At 42.4% G+C, this 17,360-nt stretch overlaps 1 protein-coding gene across 2 annotated transcripts in view; it reads right to left on the reverse strand.

Annotated features, from left to right (window-relative positions):
- Positions 1-17,360, reverse strand: part of DDR2 (discoidin domain receptor tyrosine kinase 2) — an 83,814-nt gene that overhangs the window by 34,528 nt on the left and 31,926 nt on the right. For both annotated transcript variants that reach the window (XM_020798567.3, XM_072998242.2), the window contains exons 6-9: positions 13,462-13,558; positions 9,128-9,311; positions 2,824-3,067; positions 1,916-1,978 (exon numbers count right to left, since the gene is read on the reverse strand). In XM_020798567.3, coding sequence (XP_020654226.2) covers positions 1,916-1,978; positions 2,824-3,067; positions 9,128-9,311; positions 13,462-13,558 — 588 coding nt within the window. The remainder of the gene's footprint in view (positions 1-1,915; positions 1,979-2,823; positions 3,068-9,127; positions 9,312-13,461; positions 13,559-17,360) is intronic.

Below are 17,360 nucleotides of genomic sequence, written 5' to 3' on the forward strand. Positions count from 1 at the left end.
AAGGAAGCCATGGTTTCCAAGAACTCAAGAGCTAGCCCAGTGGTCTATGCCCCCGCATGCACATTGAAGTCACCCAAGACCAAGAGCCTTGGGGACTCCAACAATGCCGCGGAGACAAAGTCGGCCAGCTTCAGTAGGGAAGTGACTGGGTTGCGGAGAGCACAGTAACCCAGCAAAATCCCAATACCATCCCTAGCCCTAATCGACATGTGGAGTGCCTCTAGACCCGGCTTTACCACCGAGGAGCGCCTAGTAACCTCTAAGATGGATTTGTAAACAATGGCTACTCCCCCCACACCCCTCCAGTCTACCCTGGTGCTGGACAGCATAACTGGGCGGGCAGATGAGAGCCAGGGGAGGACCCCCCCCACTAATCCACGACTCAGTTATGCATGCCAGGTCTGCATCCTCCTCCAGGATAAGATCGTGGATCACCTGGGGTTTATTGGATACAGACTTGGCGTTCAACAGTACCAGGTTTAGAGTGGAGGGCTGGCTGGGCTGGCTACCTCGATACTGAGGGTTGATCACAGTCTCAGAACAATGAACAGCCTTCAAACATCTTCTCATCGTTCTTCTGACACGAGTAGGGACCTGTGCCAATGTCAAATCTCCCTCTACCCGTGATCACTGGGATGTTAAAAAGCCCCTCGCTGGGCAGACAGGCCTTCCACTCCATATCCGAAAGAAAAAGAAAAAGAAAACTAATAAAGGAACAATTACCCTAAATTAATAAAACAAACTTAAATACAAGATAGATACATAAATCCAATCCAATACTATACAATAAAAATCCCAAATTATAAACCCCTTGTGTATAAAATTAAATACAGTAAAATTTTAAAGGAATCATGTGCTTAAACCCCACACATAGTCCTTGTCTTTCCTCCTCCTCCACGTAACCTGGTCCTTTCAGATATTGCAGGTTTCGATGTTATTTTTGGTGTTATTAGAGCTGATGTTAATGAATATAATGATAGAGTTACTGGAGTATAGGCGTTACCCATGGAATATACCACAAAGGTATGAGAATGGGAGTGAACAAGATCCAAAATACAGATGGTGCAATCACTGGCCTTTCCCATCCCTGAGGTAGTGACAAAGCGTCTCTGCAGTAAATCCGAAGGAAGGAGACTGAGCAAAGCGATCTTAGGGAACGTCCCGTCCCTTGGAAATCCAACATGGCGACCAGCCAGGCAGAAACCAGAACAGTCAGTTCTCTCTCCCTCACAACCACCCAGAGTTTCGCCCCACAGCCTTGCACACCGAATCTGTTCATTCCAGGGAAGGTAAGAAGGGAATAAGCCTTTGTAAATGGCCATGGTTTCCCACAGAAGGAGGTCTGTGTCCTAAACTTATTTCCTAATAAGAATGCTTGAATTCATTTTCATCCTTCATTGGAGCAATCAAAAAACAACTAGAATCTGGCTTCTTTTCCTAAATAAACTACCAGCAGCAAGGAAAGAAAAGTGAGCATGTGAAGTGGGTGGACATGCTCCAATGCCCATTCAATTTCAGAACTTTATCTGTGCGAACCAGGGAATTTTTTTTTAAAAAGGAAGTGTCCCAATCTCTGATGCAATGATGTGATCAGTTCAATTTCTGATGCACATCTCTAGCTTCATATTTTGTACTGATTGCCTTCTCTACCTGCTTGATAAAGACATGATTCTCCCAACATGATTTCTCCTTCTTGATGCCATTTCTTTCTGATTCTGTGTATTGTGCTACTAGTTTTACACAAAAATACAATATACACCAATACTGGAATTATTGGCATTGGTTTTGGGGACTATTCCTCAATTGTTGACACCGAAAAAGAAAAAAGAACTTGAATATGTAAATAACTTTTCCACAGCATTACAGCTAGATCAAGCATGCTGTGGGCCACCCTCCAAGTATCTAGTACACATACCGTAAGTAGTCGGCGTTACAAAAGACTCAGGAAGTGCTCCTGAATTGTTGTACATGGCTGCATCTAAAAAAGAAGAAAGCATTATCAGTCTAAGCCACAACAGGTAGTAGACTTTAATCTGATTTTCAAAGGTGTTCCACAAGACAAGGACATATTCAGTGCATCATGGGATGGTACTTCAAGACCACCCATTTCACTTCACATCAACATATTTACTTGCTGTAGTATCTTTATGGCAATGTAATGCACATAGCCCTATTGCTTCCTTCTTGTGTGTCAGTATACTGAACTACAATAAAACATGCATCACTTCCTATCTAATATTGTCCTTCCTCAGACAGCTTTCACCAATTAGAAATAAAAACAAGTCTAACTTAGCAATTCAAAAGACATCTATATACATGGCACAGGCCCTCTGCATAACTTGCAAAAATAGGGGAGATGAGTATCTTAAACGAGCAATACGGATGTAATTGCGCATGCAGATGATCCCAGATTCAGTCCTTGGCATCATGAACAGAAAAGTCACTTCTAACTAACCTCCACAAAAGTTTCTGTCTGAGGCAGTCCTGGGTGATGGAAGCCTAATAATTTTACTGTACTTATCAATAATCAAGCAATAGGAAGGGCTTTAACTGAAAGGGTATGTTTTTCATGCAAAACACTCCACACTAAGTTCTTAGTACTTCCAGTTAAAGGTAGCAATGAACAACTGGACTCCTCCAGATGTTCTGGGTCTGGAGGGCCACAGCTGCCAATCCCTATGTTAAGAAAACATGATAAATGTATCACCTAGACTCGAGTACTGTCAGGTAGTAGCTCTGGGGAAAAACAGCAATTTCTGTATTCCTCTGCCTCTTGGTCTTGCACAAATACGTCACAGTTCCTGCATCATGCCTGTGTCATACCTGATTGGAAGGTGATCTCACTGAACATCATCCAGCTGTCAGCAAAGTAGAACTGGCATTTGATAGCACTGGCCATGTAATGGAGAAGGGGTACTGTGACAAATCGGGCACTGGGGTTCACATCATCTAACACCAGCACTGAGGAGATGCCATTGGGCTCCCACTCATTTGCATCAGAACGGAACTGGCATTGCACTTCCTTGAAAATCTTCACCCCCTTGGCAAACATGTTGTTGCAATGAACCTATAAGGGAGAGACAGCAGGTGGCTGAGTAGAAGAAAACAGGTTCCTACCCTGGGCCTAACTAATGGCTTCCACCCAGGTTGGTCCCTTTCTGAGAGTCCTACTACTACACGTTAAACAGTGTGAGAGCCAGACAATCAGTTGGTGGGTCCCTTCCTGCACTGACACTGAAGATGAACACAGATGTGATCAAATGGCACGGGTCCTTTGAGAGAGAGTTTACTGTTCTTATTTCACTCCTGGGGTAAGTTCTCAACATTTCATTGATTGAAAAAAACAAAAATATTTGAGATTTCATTTGCAGAATTTGTGGGTGCATGCTACAGGTGGCCCTAATAAGGACTGAGTCAAGAGAGCAACATTTTCTCCTTCTCTCCATTACAATTTGGGATCATTCAGTGATCAAGCAATCAGTTCAGAACATATTTAAAGCTCTTCAAGATGGAGTGTTTGTTCTCTGGAAATCACCTGGTTTGTTGCTGAATATATTGTTTTTTTCTGTCCTTCAAGTGACACAAAGCTTCACATGGTATTTCCAGCAACAGAACTATGACTCTGTGAACTATTTTGCCCCTTCCTGACAGTATGGGTAGCAGGAGATTGCTTTTTAAACTTACTTTATAGGGTGAATAATAAATCCTTTCCTCTCCAGCCATACCCCACACAGTCTGACTGCAGTGCTGGCAGGGAAAGGACTCTGGCCAGTATGAGGGGGTGCAGCTCTACTGAGGAAGAAGCTGCTGCTGGTGGTGCTGCCACCACTTTCAAGTTTTCCACCTTGCTCCTCCTCCTCTAAGTCGCCCATCACCCTCTCCTGCTCCTTTTCTCCCTTTTTGTCTTTTGTCTTTTCTCCATTAACACTTTCACAAAGAAGAGGGGCAAAAGAGAGAAGAGGAATTGAGTGTTTTGCCTATATGAACCATGCATAGAACTCTTACATCCTTGGGGAAGGTAGCTTATGATCGCATGTGCACCTGTGCATTTGGCCTCAGATATTCTCACACAGGAGACCCAGTATGCCAGAGAAAATTCAGCTGCCTGGAGCTCAGAAGAAAAATGCTTCAGAATAAAAGAATGAAAGAAATGCTGCCGTTTTGGCAAAGACAAAATGCCTTACAGAATGTTTCTCTGCTTCAACAATGGAAAACAGAAACTAATGATGAAGAACCAGTTCCAGGTCTCCCAAGTACATCTGCAGAAAATGAGACCAATGTATCAAAGCAAGCTATTAAAGGTGACGGATCATCACATCCTACAGATACTCTAGACATGGACAGCATGTCTAAAACAAACATGACTCTGATTCCTACCCAGAATCTCAATGCTGTTATCAATCGGGTCAAGGCAAACTGAATGGGCATTGTCATTATTTCAAGAATGCCATGTTTCTACACTACTCATTATGACAATGCTGAACAGCATTTCAGAAAGTGACTCCTGTACAGCCCATCAAAGGTGCTGTTCATTGCTTTATTGTACTTTGCTGTCCAGATGATGTAACAGGTTCTCCAGCAAGAATAGGTTTAGCAACTAGAAAAAAGTAGAAGAAAAAACAAAAATTCATGAACAAAATCAAGGCCATAGCGATTCTGTGCTGAAATTCAATTCTCCAGGTAGGGAATCTTCTCACTGACAGGGAATTGGGGGGGGGGGGAGTGCAGGAAAACAAGAAATACTGGACCGAAGCATTGTGCTGTGTTGTGGCAGTGACAATTTTTTTCCCTAAGAGAGGCCTGGCATTTAGGGGTAGCGACGAGATCTTAGGATCCAAGCATAATGGGATCTTTTAAGGAATTATGTAACTGATTGCACAATTTGATCCAAATCTGATGGTCACCTTAAAGAATTTGGCAATCCTGGAAGTACTAAGCAGTCATACCTATCACCAACCATCTACAAAGAAATTGTTCTGCTGATGACAAAATATGCTAATTGTGGCAGAACTGAAAACTGCTAAGTATGTACTTCTCAATTTCCATAGATTCAACACCAGATGTGGCTCATATTGACTAGCTAACAGTCATTGTGCAATATGTTGTTTTTGGGAAGGTGATAGAAATATTTTTAACTTTCTTGCACACTGGCTCTCACAAGGCTGAAGTTCTGGTACATCTCTCCTCGAATTTCTAGAAAAAGAAGGTATTAATTTCAAAGACTGCAGAGGGCACTCCTACAACAACGTAAGAAATATGTCGTCATTCCACAGAAATGGAAGCCAGATTTAAGAGTAAGAACCCAACAGCAGTTTTCATTCTCTGTACTGCTCACTCATTGAATCTTGTTGGTCTGTCTGCTGCCTCTTGCTGTGTTGAAGCTATTATTTATTTGTTTGTTTGTTTGTTTTTACTCCGCCTTTCTCCTGAAAAGGACCCAAGGTGGCTAGCTAGTTATTTTGGCTTCATACAAGGGTTATACTCCTTTTTAATGCATCAACTCACAGATAGGCAAATGTAATGAAATGTTTGGAAAGGAATAAAAGAGCACTAACTGTGAAGTCCCTGTCAGAGAGTCGTTAGTCAGCAAGAGTGGATGCTACCGAAGCCCTTGTAGATGCATACAACTGCATTCAAAATGCCCTCTGAGATAACTGAATGTGACTTGGAGCAAACACCTGAAGCAAGACATGAAGCTCAGACATTGGCAGACAAAATGGATTGTCTTGAAATTGCTCTGATGGCCAGGATCTGGAACTTAATGCTTTAACAGTTGAACAGCACACAAAAAGGTATTCCAGGAGTTGAAGCTGACATGAAGAAAGTGGTGGGCCTAATTTATTCTCTGGATAAGTTTCTGAAATCACTTTGGGATAGGTATGAAGAGTTGGATCTGGATGCCAGGAACCTCTGTGGAAGGAACTGCCTCACAATCATATCAATCAGTGTAGGACAGGTTCAATGTCCTAGTTATGCTGTCTGCCTGATACAGAGATATTTAAGAACCGAAGCTGAGAAACGTATCACTGCTTTCCCCTGTGATTTCAAGTAAGGTGTTCATAGATGAAATTGTCCAGTTTGCAGCCTTTGCCAACCTCAGGTCATCTCAATAGGAAGTTTTATTTCATGGGGAAGGACTTGCTGATACCTTTTCAAGTGTTAATGTACCTCTAAGAATATATTTGAGCATTATGGTCACTGGTTGTTCAGGAGACAGATTATGCAAATCGGTATAACAAAGAATTATCTGATAACCACGGTGGACCATGGAAGACTAAGTGATCTGTGCCTACTAGATGTAGAGAGCAGTGTTCTATAGAAGATACATTTTGAGGAGTTCATTAAAAATTTTCAGATGCCAGGTGTAGAATGAAAGACTTTTTGTAGACATTCTAGTGTGATGCATTTAGCTGCAAGTTGGTAAAACATACTGGACTTAGCATAAATGAACTTAAAACTTTTGCACTGACAGGTTCAGAGTTTAATTTGGTTGTGTAAATTGTTGACTTAGCCATGGTTATGCATGGAAACTAAAGAGTACACGGCAGCAGAGCTATGTTCTTTGTAATCTACCTTACCTAAAATATCTACTTGGAGTTTTGCTGGCATGTATAGATGTATTTATTCAGCTATATAATTCATTTAACCTTTCTATGTATGAATAAGTGCCAATGACATGCAATAAATGAACTTTAATGTGTAGATTTGGTGATCTGCCATGTATTTTAATTCCTGTGTATGAGGGTTCCCCACCCCAAAACCTGAAGTGCCCGAGGCTCCCCAAGGTCTAAATCTGACCCTGCCAATTAGAGAATCACACATTGTTTTACTCTGGGAATGACAAACTCAGAAGAAATTCTGTGGCTCTGATAATGAGTTGGGATGTGGCACAAATAATTAGGGGCCATAATGAAAAGTCTCTACAGACTGCAGAGTCTCAATAGGATTTTTTCTCTCCCATAGTCTTCTGTGAATTGGTAAAATGAGTTCTTAAATATGTGCCTCCATATTCATTGTTCATAGTTTTAAATATTGTCTTTTAATGATGTTAACCACTGTTGTATACTCATTGTTTTCAACTTTAAATATTGTCTTTCATTGCTGTAAGCTTCCTTGGATCCTTTACATGGAGAAAGGCAGGGTAAAAATATTTTAAATAATATATTAAACAAACAAACAAACAAGCCCTATTAGGGTCTCTATAAGTATGTTCTCAATTGATGGCACGGAACACACAGAGATTAAATAAAGCGTGAACCCTCATTAGAAACTAAAATGCCTAAACTGAGGAAATTATATTTTGGGCATATCATTGGGAAGAAAAAGATCTACTGGGAAGAAAACTAATGCTAGGAAGAGAGTAAGATGAGATGAATTGACTCAAACAAAGAAAGCCATGGCCTTTATGGCATAAGGTTTGATCAAGCCTGGTTTTATGAGACCTTTTGAAAATCATTAATTAAATAATTCATAGGGCCAGGCATAAAGTCAGATGCAGCTTGATAGCACCTACCAACAACTGGCAAAAAACTCAAGAGTGGATCTGGCCAAACACAATTTAAGGCCCATTAGAAGGCCTATTCTGTGGCAGTGGAGGCAACAAAGAGGTCATTCTTATCTACCACCTATGTGTCTGCACTGAGTCATTTGGCAGAGCTCTTTCAAGTGGTCAAGGGCCTATTCCATCACAGTCTGATGGAAGAGAATGTCTTTTTGGACATTCCTAGCTTATGAAAGCTGCCAGACAGGGACTGGCCGAGCGGGTACGAGGAGTAGCGAATGCCTCCTCGCAGCAGGGCAGGGGCCCAGCATGCTTAAAGGAGGCAGAAGTAAGACTATCATTGAAAAAACCTCCTTGGATGTCATGGTATCAGACAATCACCACCCATTCTCTAATGTCCCATTCTTGGGCAAGGTGGTAGAGCAAGTCGTGGCTTCTGAGCTCCAGGGGTTCCTGGATGAGACTGATTACCTAGATCCATTTCAATCTGGCTTCAGGCCTGGTTATGTGATGGAGACTGCTTTGTTTGCTGGATGGACATCCAATGCCAGGAACTGGACAGGAGTGTGTCCTTGTTGGTTCTGCTGGGCCTCTCAGAGGTTTTCGATACCAGCAACCGTGGTATCCTTCTGGACCATCTCTCAGGGATGGGACTTGGAGGCACTGTTCTATAGTGCTCTGGTCCTTCCTGGAGGAGAGAACCCAGAGGGTGGTGCTGGAGGACTCTTATTTGACACCCTAGCCACTGGCCTGTGGTGTCCCCCAGGGTTCTGTTTTGTCCCCTATGCTATTTAACATCCACATGATGGTTACTGGGAGAGGTCGTCCAGAGTTTTGGGGTTTGGTGTCACTAGTTTGCTGATGACACCCAACAAAATCTCTCCTTCCCAACTAAATCTGAGGAAGCTGTTTTAGATCTAGATCAATGTCTGATGCCAGGAACAAATTGGATGAAATTTAATCCAGACAAGACAAAGGTGTTCTTGTTCAGCCAAAAGGTAGAACAGGGATTCAGCCTGTACTGATGCGGTTATATTTTCTCTAAAAACACAGCTGTGCAGCTTGGGGGTGCTCTTTGATTCTTCTCAGAGCTTGGAGGCCCAGGTTTCAACAGTGGCCAGGAGTATCTTTGCACAGTTAAAACTAGCATGACAGCTGCACCCATTCCTGGAGAGGTCTAATCTGGCCATGGCCACACATGTATTAGTTACATCTTGGCTGGATTACTGCAACACACTCTATGTGGAGCTGCTCTTGGAAACTGTTCAGAAACTCCAGAGGGTTCAAAATCCTGCAGCCAGATTGCTAACTGGGGCTAGTTACAGGAAACATATAACTCTCCCATTACAGTAGCCCACTGGCCACTCATCTGTTTCTGGGCACAATTCAAATTGCTGGTTCAAACCTGTAAAACCCTAAAAAGCTTGCATCAAAGCTATCTAAGAGACCATGTCTCCCTTTATGAGCCTGCCTGGGTATTGAAATCAAGAGTAGCCATTGATTTTGATAAGAACTAGAGCTGCTTCTGGTGTGTGAAACACAGCTGAGAGGAAGGAATTCTCTAAACAGACTCCAATCTCAATCTAAAAGGAATTCTGAAGTGGGCAGATGACTGTCGCAACCAACCTTCATTGTGGTGAAGTTCCTGATCCGGTCAAATTCAAAGATGATCTCCACATATCCATTGATGGTGCTCTCATTGCTCCAGCCAATATAGTCATAACCAGGCCATACATGGTATTCATGTGTTTGACTGAAATCATCCAGGCCAGAAACCCCATCTGTCAACTGACCTAGTCCTTCTGTCATGCTGGTAGTGAACAAAAAAGAGAAAAACAAAAAGACATTCTGAGATTTAAAATTTTCCCTCAAATTTCACCAATAACTCCTGACCTAAACTGACAAAAACAGCTGATCCAATGGATATACTGTAGAATCTGAGATTTAAGGACTTAAATGAAAAATCCAGTTTAGCCAAAATCAGAGCAAACTCTTCCAATCAGTCAACTCCTCACATCGTGCAACTGACAGGCGTTAAAGGCTTCCGATAGGGATGTGGTGGCCCTGCGGGTTAAACCGCAGAAGCCTCTGTGCTGCAAGGTCAGACAACCAGCAGTTGTAAGAGTGAATCCATGTGACGGAGTGAGCTCCCGTCACTTGTCCCAGCTCCTTCCAACCTAGCAGTTCAAAAGCATGTAAAAATGTGAGTAGATAAATAGGTACCATCTTGGTGGGAAGGTAACAGTGATCCGTGTCTAGTCACGCTGGCCACGTGACCATGGAAATTGTCTTTGGACAAATGCTGGCTCTATGGCTTGGAAATGGGGATGAGCACCGTGCCCTACAGTTGGACACAACTAGACTAAATGTCAAGGGAACCTTTACCTTTATCTAAAGGCTTCCATGCATGTGCTAGATTTGGCCAAATTTTGCTTCCTGTGGCAGTTCACCACATCCTATAAAAGTGGGATTCCTCCACCCGATGTGTAGTTTTTATTTTCCTTTTCTGTGAGACACGGGAGACTGCCACATAGAGGAGCGTCCCTCAAGGTTCGTTTTCACCTACAGGAACAACCTTCTTATTCTCTGAAAATGAGCCACAATGCTTTTGCTATGCCATTTTCATGTGACAATTTGTTTTGTAAAATAGTCCTCATAGAAAAAAATACAGATTACTGTAGATATTTCTAGAACATTCAAATGGTCTCTCCTGCAATAATATGAGAATGTGTTCATGTGAGAGCTATTTCATTTGTTTCACTACAGCATGTGCTACAGAATACTGTTGTCATTGCTTACCTCTTCTAAGTTTTAAAATGTTTTAAGATATTTTTACAGAAAAATAATGGCCAGAATTGTATTAGTGTTTGTCTGAGTTTTGTCATATCTAACTGATGATGTGCCAGGTGCATCACAGAATTATATAATAATGGAGTTGAAAGGGATCCTAAGGCCAATGAGTCCAATCCCTGCTCAATGTAGGAATTCAAATGCAACTATATCCAACAGATGGCAGTATATCCTTGTCCTGAATGCCTCCAGTGTTTGAGTGCTCACCATCCCTTGAGGTAATTCATTTCCTTGTCATACTACTCTGAAAGTTAGGAGGTTTTCCTGATATTAAACCAAAATCTGCCTTCCTGTAACTTAACACCCCTCAGTCTTCTCTTCTCAAGGGTAAACATGCCCATATTCTTTCAACCTTTCCTTCTGGGGCTTGGTCCCCTGATCATCCTGGTAGCCCTCCTCTGAACTTATTTTAGTTCATATGCATCCTTCTTAAAATGTGGTGTCCAGAACTGGACAAAGACTCAAGGTAGGGCATAATCAGTGCCTTCTTGCTTTCTTCTATTTGTACATGTGCCCTTTGCTTTGCCTTGTCCACTTTGAAGGATATTGAGAAAGTTCTCTAATACTGTATATGACAATATACAGAAACCAAAATTTCCTGTGCCCTGTCCCAAACTCCTATTAGCACTCCCTGGTTGTTCACTCTGGTTACTCACTCTCTGGGATTTGTCTCACTTTTATTCTTTTGCTGTGCTCTGTTAGGAGTCAGCAAACATAATAATATAAGAAGAGCCCTGCTGGATCAGACCAAGGACCCATCTAGTCCAGCTCCCTGTATCTCACAGTGGCCCCCACCAGATGCCTCTGGGAGCACATGAGACAACAAGATCCCTATCTCCTGATACCCCTCCCCTGCACCTGGCATTTTAAGCCTGGAGGTTATACATCCCCATCATGGCTTGTAACCTTCGATGGAATTTTTCTCCAGAAATCTGTCCAACCCCCTTTTAAAAGGCATCTAGGCCAGATGACATCATCACATCCTGTGGCAAGGGGTTCCATAGACTAACAACACGATGGGTAAAGAAAGATTTTCTTTTGTCTTTTCTCACTCTCCCAACACTTAATTAGAGTGGGTGTCCCCTGGTTCTAGTATTGCGTGAGAGGGAAAAGAGCTTCCCTCTATCCACTTTATCCACCCCCTGCATAATTTTATACGTTTTTGTGAGGTGTGGCAATCAGAACTGTGCACAGTACTCCAGGTGTGGCCTTACCATAGTTTTGTACAATGGCATTATAATGTTGGCTGTTTTATTTTCATTCCCCTTTTTAATGATACCTAGCATGGGATTGGCCTTCTTTACTGCCACTGGTTTGACACTTTCATCAAGCTGTCCACCAGCACACCAAGATCTCTTTCCTGATCCGTCACGGACAGCTCAGAACCCATCAGCTGATAAAGTTTTGATATTTTTTTTTGCCCCAAGGTGCATTACTTTACATTTTCTTATATTGAAATCCATTTGCCATTTTGCCGCCCATTCTCCCAGTTTGGAGAATTTCTTCTGGAGCTCTTCACAATCCCTTCTGGTCTTCACCACCCAGAAGTTTTGTGTCATCTGCAAACTTCGCCACCTCACTGTTTATCCCTGTCTCCAGGTGATTTATGAACAGATTGAAAAGCACCGGTCCCAGGACAGATCCCTTGAGGCACACCGCTTTTCACCTCTCTCCATTGTGAAAATTGCCCATTGACACCTACTCTCTATTTCCTGGTTCTCAACTAATTCTCAATCCATAAGAGTAGTTATCAGGACATGCCCCTTCCTCTCAAGCTGAGCACGCAGTGCTCCTGAACAGGCTACTCCCTGAGGTTACTCCAGGTCACTTCCTGGTATTCATGTAGTAGGTCATTCACCTTGCCTTTGTCTTTTCGTTTTCTCTTTTCTTTCGTCTCTTCTTCCACTAGACCCTTTCCTTATTACCCTTCTTCAACCCGTCTCACTGTCACTGCTCTGCTGTGCTCTGTTAAAAGTCAGCAAACAGAATCTTGGTTGCGCAGTTGGGCTCATGACCAAACACACAACCAATTACCACCTCTGCACATCAATTAACCAAAATTAGCCTTAGGAACTTATGCAAACATTTCACAAACATCTATTAGATTCTGGCCAATATACTATAAATACCACATAAGGACTTTATCACATAAAATGAGAATTACTCTGTTTCTCTAGTTAAACTATGAGTGATTGTGTGTCTCTTTGTGTGTTTGCATCTGGCTTGCATCTGTATCATGGCAGCCATTCACAACCTTCTTTTTTAACCACAGCCATAAACACAATATGAAATAAATAAAGGCTGAATCAGGATTGTATAGGTCACATAACAAACCTTGTAAGGTGGTGTGTGCAGAATTGTTTCCAGTTTATGATCTGCTTTAAAAATGCTGGGGCCCCTGGGTGGGGGTCATATGGCCCCTGTTGAAAATGACTGTCTTATGGTAAAGAAAAACAAGTGGTCGAGAGACATTCTCTAGATGTACAATGCAGTCCTTGGTATGCCTCATGAGCAGTAAGTTAAACTGAGTTCATTGGCTCCTATTCCAAAGAAAGTGGATATGAAAGCGCAGTCTTCATCTCATTTTATTAACAATAGATTTCTGAGAGTTATCGGAAGGATTACAAGTCATTCATAGAGAACAACACAAATCTTCTTGCTTAGCTCTGTTGGCATAATACAAATGAATTATCTTTTGGAGACAAATTGCCTTAAGTTAAGAAATTACCATAGACATTAACCACTGAACATTACATTGTGTGACTCGGTATGCAACTGATAATTTCTGTGATGGTTTCTTATCAAGGAACAGTTTGCCTCCAAATGTAATGCCATCTGCAAGAGGATTCTGGCAAACTTGTTTTGCAGGCAGAATACTTTATGTTCAGTCCTGGGCATCTTCAGCTGAAATTGGGGGATGGGGGCTGTCAGTCAAGTGGACCAGTGGTCTTACTTACCGTAATATGAACAGTTAACTGTGAAGAAGATCTGGGGTCTTCCAGACTATGTGGCATATTATTTTAAGTTTACCTATCAGAATTGACCATATTAGTGCATGAATTAACGGATGCATCTGCATCTGTTACACACATAGTACGGGGAGAACCTACCTGTGACCATCATAGATTGAATCGTTCAGGTAAACAATGGTGCCACCAGGTAGAACCAGCTGTTGCCCTGGTGGAGCGCTGTATGACACCAGCCCATCTGAAAAGGGAGGAACAGGGGTTATTCTTGCTCTGCTGCTGCTTCTACTGCCCATGGAAATATTACTGTACTAGTAGATAATTTTACTCATTCTACTTGTGGATTATTCCATCCTCAGAAGACAGCTAGAGTAGCAGTGTGGCTCCCGAAACTCCCCTGATGTCTATATTGAAGCTATAGATCTCCTGATGCCTTTCCTATTCTGTTAGGGGTAGAAGCAGCTCTTCCTTCCTCTTTGGATCAGGCAGCAGCATAGGCTGCCATTTCCCTCTATTTAAACTCTTCTCCCAAATTGCTTCTAGTCATGGAGAAGGAAAGATGACGTCCTGCCTCTGCCTCCCCCCACCCCCTTTTCTATGGCAAATAGCAGCTTCTTCGGGGGGGGGGATTTAAATTGGAGAACTGTGACAAACATACAGGGTTTAAAAAAAACAAACTCCCGAACACTGCACCGTTCCTGTTCTATCCTTCCTGCCAGCCCCTTTGCTTTTATACAAAGCAAAAGACATTTAGATATCCTACCCCAGATTCCCCATGGCATTGCTAGCTTGAGCATGAGGATCTCATGTTACGTGTTCTCTCTGTACTACCTGACAGTGCATTAAAAAACCTACTTAGCTGACAGCATATTCCTTTGCAAGGGTGATAGCATCTAATACAGCTTTCTTTATCCTTTTCAATTGTATAGCATTACTCACTTTTCAAAGTGCATAGAAATGCTATATATCTGAAAATGATAATGATATCACCCTTGCAAAGGAATACACTGTCCATTGACTGTTCCATTGGCTTCATCTTCCTCTCTCTAATTTCCCCCTTCATGGCCACTAAAAAGTTATTTTTCTGATTTGCCTATAATGCCACAGTCTCCTCAAGATCTTTGTACATACTTACATCATTTTAGCTCAATTTCCTCTCTTTAGTTCATTCCAGAATAAATGCAGTTACTCAGGCAACAAAACCACCCACAACCCAGGGGAGAGAATTATGGACACCGATAGAGCTTTTTCTCCAAGTTTGTGTTTTAACAAATTCAACATCAAGTTTCAGGGCTGATTTCTAATCTAAGAAAAACCTGGCAAGTAATTTTTAAATGCAGGGACAGGGATAGATCTATTGAAAGGAAACACCTGAGAAGCATCTGATGCAGATAATCTGCACATATGTCAGCATCACAGTGCTTTCCACTGTCAGTTTCCCATATCATGCAGTGGCTTAAGAAGGCCACCATTTTAGGATACTGGCAAATTAAGCTCTCCATGGAGGGACAGAGGAAGTTTTTTTTTTTAAAAAAAAAACCACTGTGTTTAGGGCAGTGTTGATATGCTGCATCATTTATTTATTTTAGTGAAAAAAAATTGAAAACTTCCTCCCAGAAGTACTGGCTGGCAGTAGGTTTAGCTGCAGGCTGGTTCTTGACCCAAACTAAAAAAAAAAATCACCAAGAAAAGAAAAATAATTCCCCTCATTGCTCCCTTCACCAATTTCCAGGAGGTAGTTTTTTATATCAGAAAGATTTGGATATCCCGGACAACCCAGACAATGTAGTTGCTGACCTTGAGCCAGACATCCTGGAGAGCGAAGTCAAGTGGGCCTTAGAAAGCCTGGCTAACAACAAGGCCAGTGGAGGTGATGGCATTCCAGTTGAACTATTTAAAATCTTGAAAGATGATGCTGTTAAGGTGCTACACTCAATATGCCAGCAAGTTTGGAAAACTCAACAGTGGCCAGAGGATTGGAAAAGATCAGTCTACATCCCAATCCCAAAGAAAGGCAGTGCCAAAGAATGCTCCAACTACTGTACAATTGCACTCATTTCGCACGCTAGCAAGGTTATGCTCAAAATCCTGCAAGGTAGGCTTCAGCAGTATGTGGACCGAGAACTCCCAGAAGTACAAGCTGGATTCCGAAGAGGCAGAGGAACTCGAGACCAAATTGCTAACCTGCGCTGGATTATGGAGAAAGCCAGAGAGTTCCAGAAAAATATCTACTTCTGCTTCATTGACTATGCGAAAGCCTTTGACTGTGTGGACCACAGCAAACTATGGCAAGTTCTTAAAGAAATGGGAGTGCCTGACCACTTTATCTGTCTCCTGAGAAACCTATATGTGGGACAGGAAGCAACAGTTAGAACTGGTCATGGAACAACTGAGTGGTTCAAAATTGGGAAAGGAGTACGGCAAGGCTGTATATTGTCCCCCAGCTTATTTAACTTATATGCAGAATACATCATGCGGAAGGCTGGACTGGAAGAAACCCAAGCCGGAATTAAGATTGCCGGAAGAAATATCAACAACCTCCGATATGCAGATGATACCACTCTGATGGCAGAAAGTGAGGAGGAATTAAAGAACCTTGTAATGAGAGTGAAAGAGGAGAGTGCAAAAAACGGTCTGAAACTCAACATCAAAAAAACTAAGATCATGGCCACTGGTCCCATCACCTCCTGGGAAATAGAAGGGGAAGATATGGAGGCAGTGTCAAATTTTATCTTCCTGGGCTCCATGATCACTGCAGATGGAGACAGCAGCCCTGAAATTAAAAGGCGCCTTCTTCTTGGGAGGAAAGCGATGACAAATCTTGACAGCATCTTGAAAAGCAGAGACATCACCTTGCCAACAAAAGTCCGAATAGTCAAAGCTATGGTTTTTCCTGTCGTGATGTATGGAAGTGAGAGCTGGACCATAAAGAAAGCAGACCGCCGAAGAATTGATGCCTTTGAATTGTGGTGCTGGAGGAGGCTCTTGAGAATCCCCTGGACTGCAAGGAGAACAAACCTATCAGTTCTAAAGGAAATCAACCCTGAATGCTCACTGGAAGGACAGATCCTGAAGCTGAGGCTCCAGTACTTTGGCCATCTCATGAGAAGAAAAGAGTCCTTGGAAAAAACCTTGATGTTAGGAAGGTGTGATGGCAAGAGGAGAAGGGGACGACCGAGGATGAGATGGCTGGACAGTGTCTGCGAAGCAACCAACATGAACCTGACACAACTCCGGGAGGCAGTAGAAGACAGGAGGGCCTGGCGTGCTCTGGTCCATGGGGTCACGAAGAGTCGGACACGACTAAACGACTAAACACAGTTTTCAATTTTAAAAAATGTAAGTGATGCAGCACATCAGTGTCTGTCGGTCTGTCTGTCTATCTTTGTGATCTCCCCATTAGTGTGAAGCACTACTCTAGGCAGTTTACAATGATAATTACAACACACAGTACTAAATAGCAAAAATTAAGACATTAATAAAATTAAAAAATGACACCAAAAAGAATTATCTAAATTATGACAGAAGACGGAGCAGAAGATTGAAATCAAATAAAGTTGGTGTTGAAAGCCTCCCTGAACAGCAACATTTTATGTTGTCTTCTGAATGTTAGCAAGGAGGGGACCAAGTGTAGCTCCGCTGGGAGTTGGTTCCACAACCTTGGAGCCACCATCAAGACCTGTTGTCCTGTGGAGGACTTCCAGGTCTCCCTCTGGGGGGCCACCTGGAGGAGTTAGTCTGAGAAGCTCTGGTGGGTTGAGCAGATGACATTGAGGAAAGGCCCTTCGACAAGTAATGTGGTCCTAAACCATAGAGCATCAAAACCTTGAACCTGATCCTAGACACAACAGGCAAACAGTGGAGATGAGCCAGAACAGCTGTCAAACCTACAGTTCAATGCATTCCAATGGGGGGGGGGGAAATTCACCAAAAATTAACAAAGACTCAGAACAAAGCCAAATTAAGTTTGCAAAGGTTTTACAGGGTGCACTAACGATTCCAAGCATTTAAAACAGTTTTTGAACATTTTAAGACACTTTTAA

The sequence above is a fragment of the Pogona vitticeps genome, chromosome 4 (assembly GCF_051106095.1).
Source record: "Pogona vitticeps strain Pit_001003342236 chromosome 4, PviZW2.1, whole genome shotgun sequence".
Lineage (NCBI taxonomy): Eukaryota > Metazoa > Chordata > Lepidosauria > Squamata > Agamidae > Pogona > Pogona vitticeps.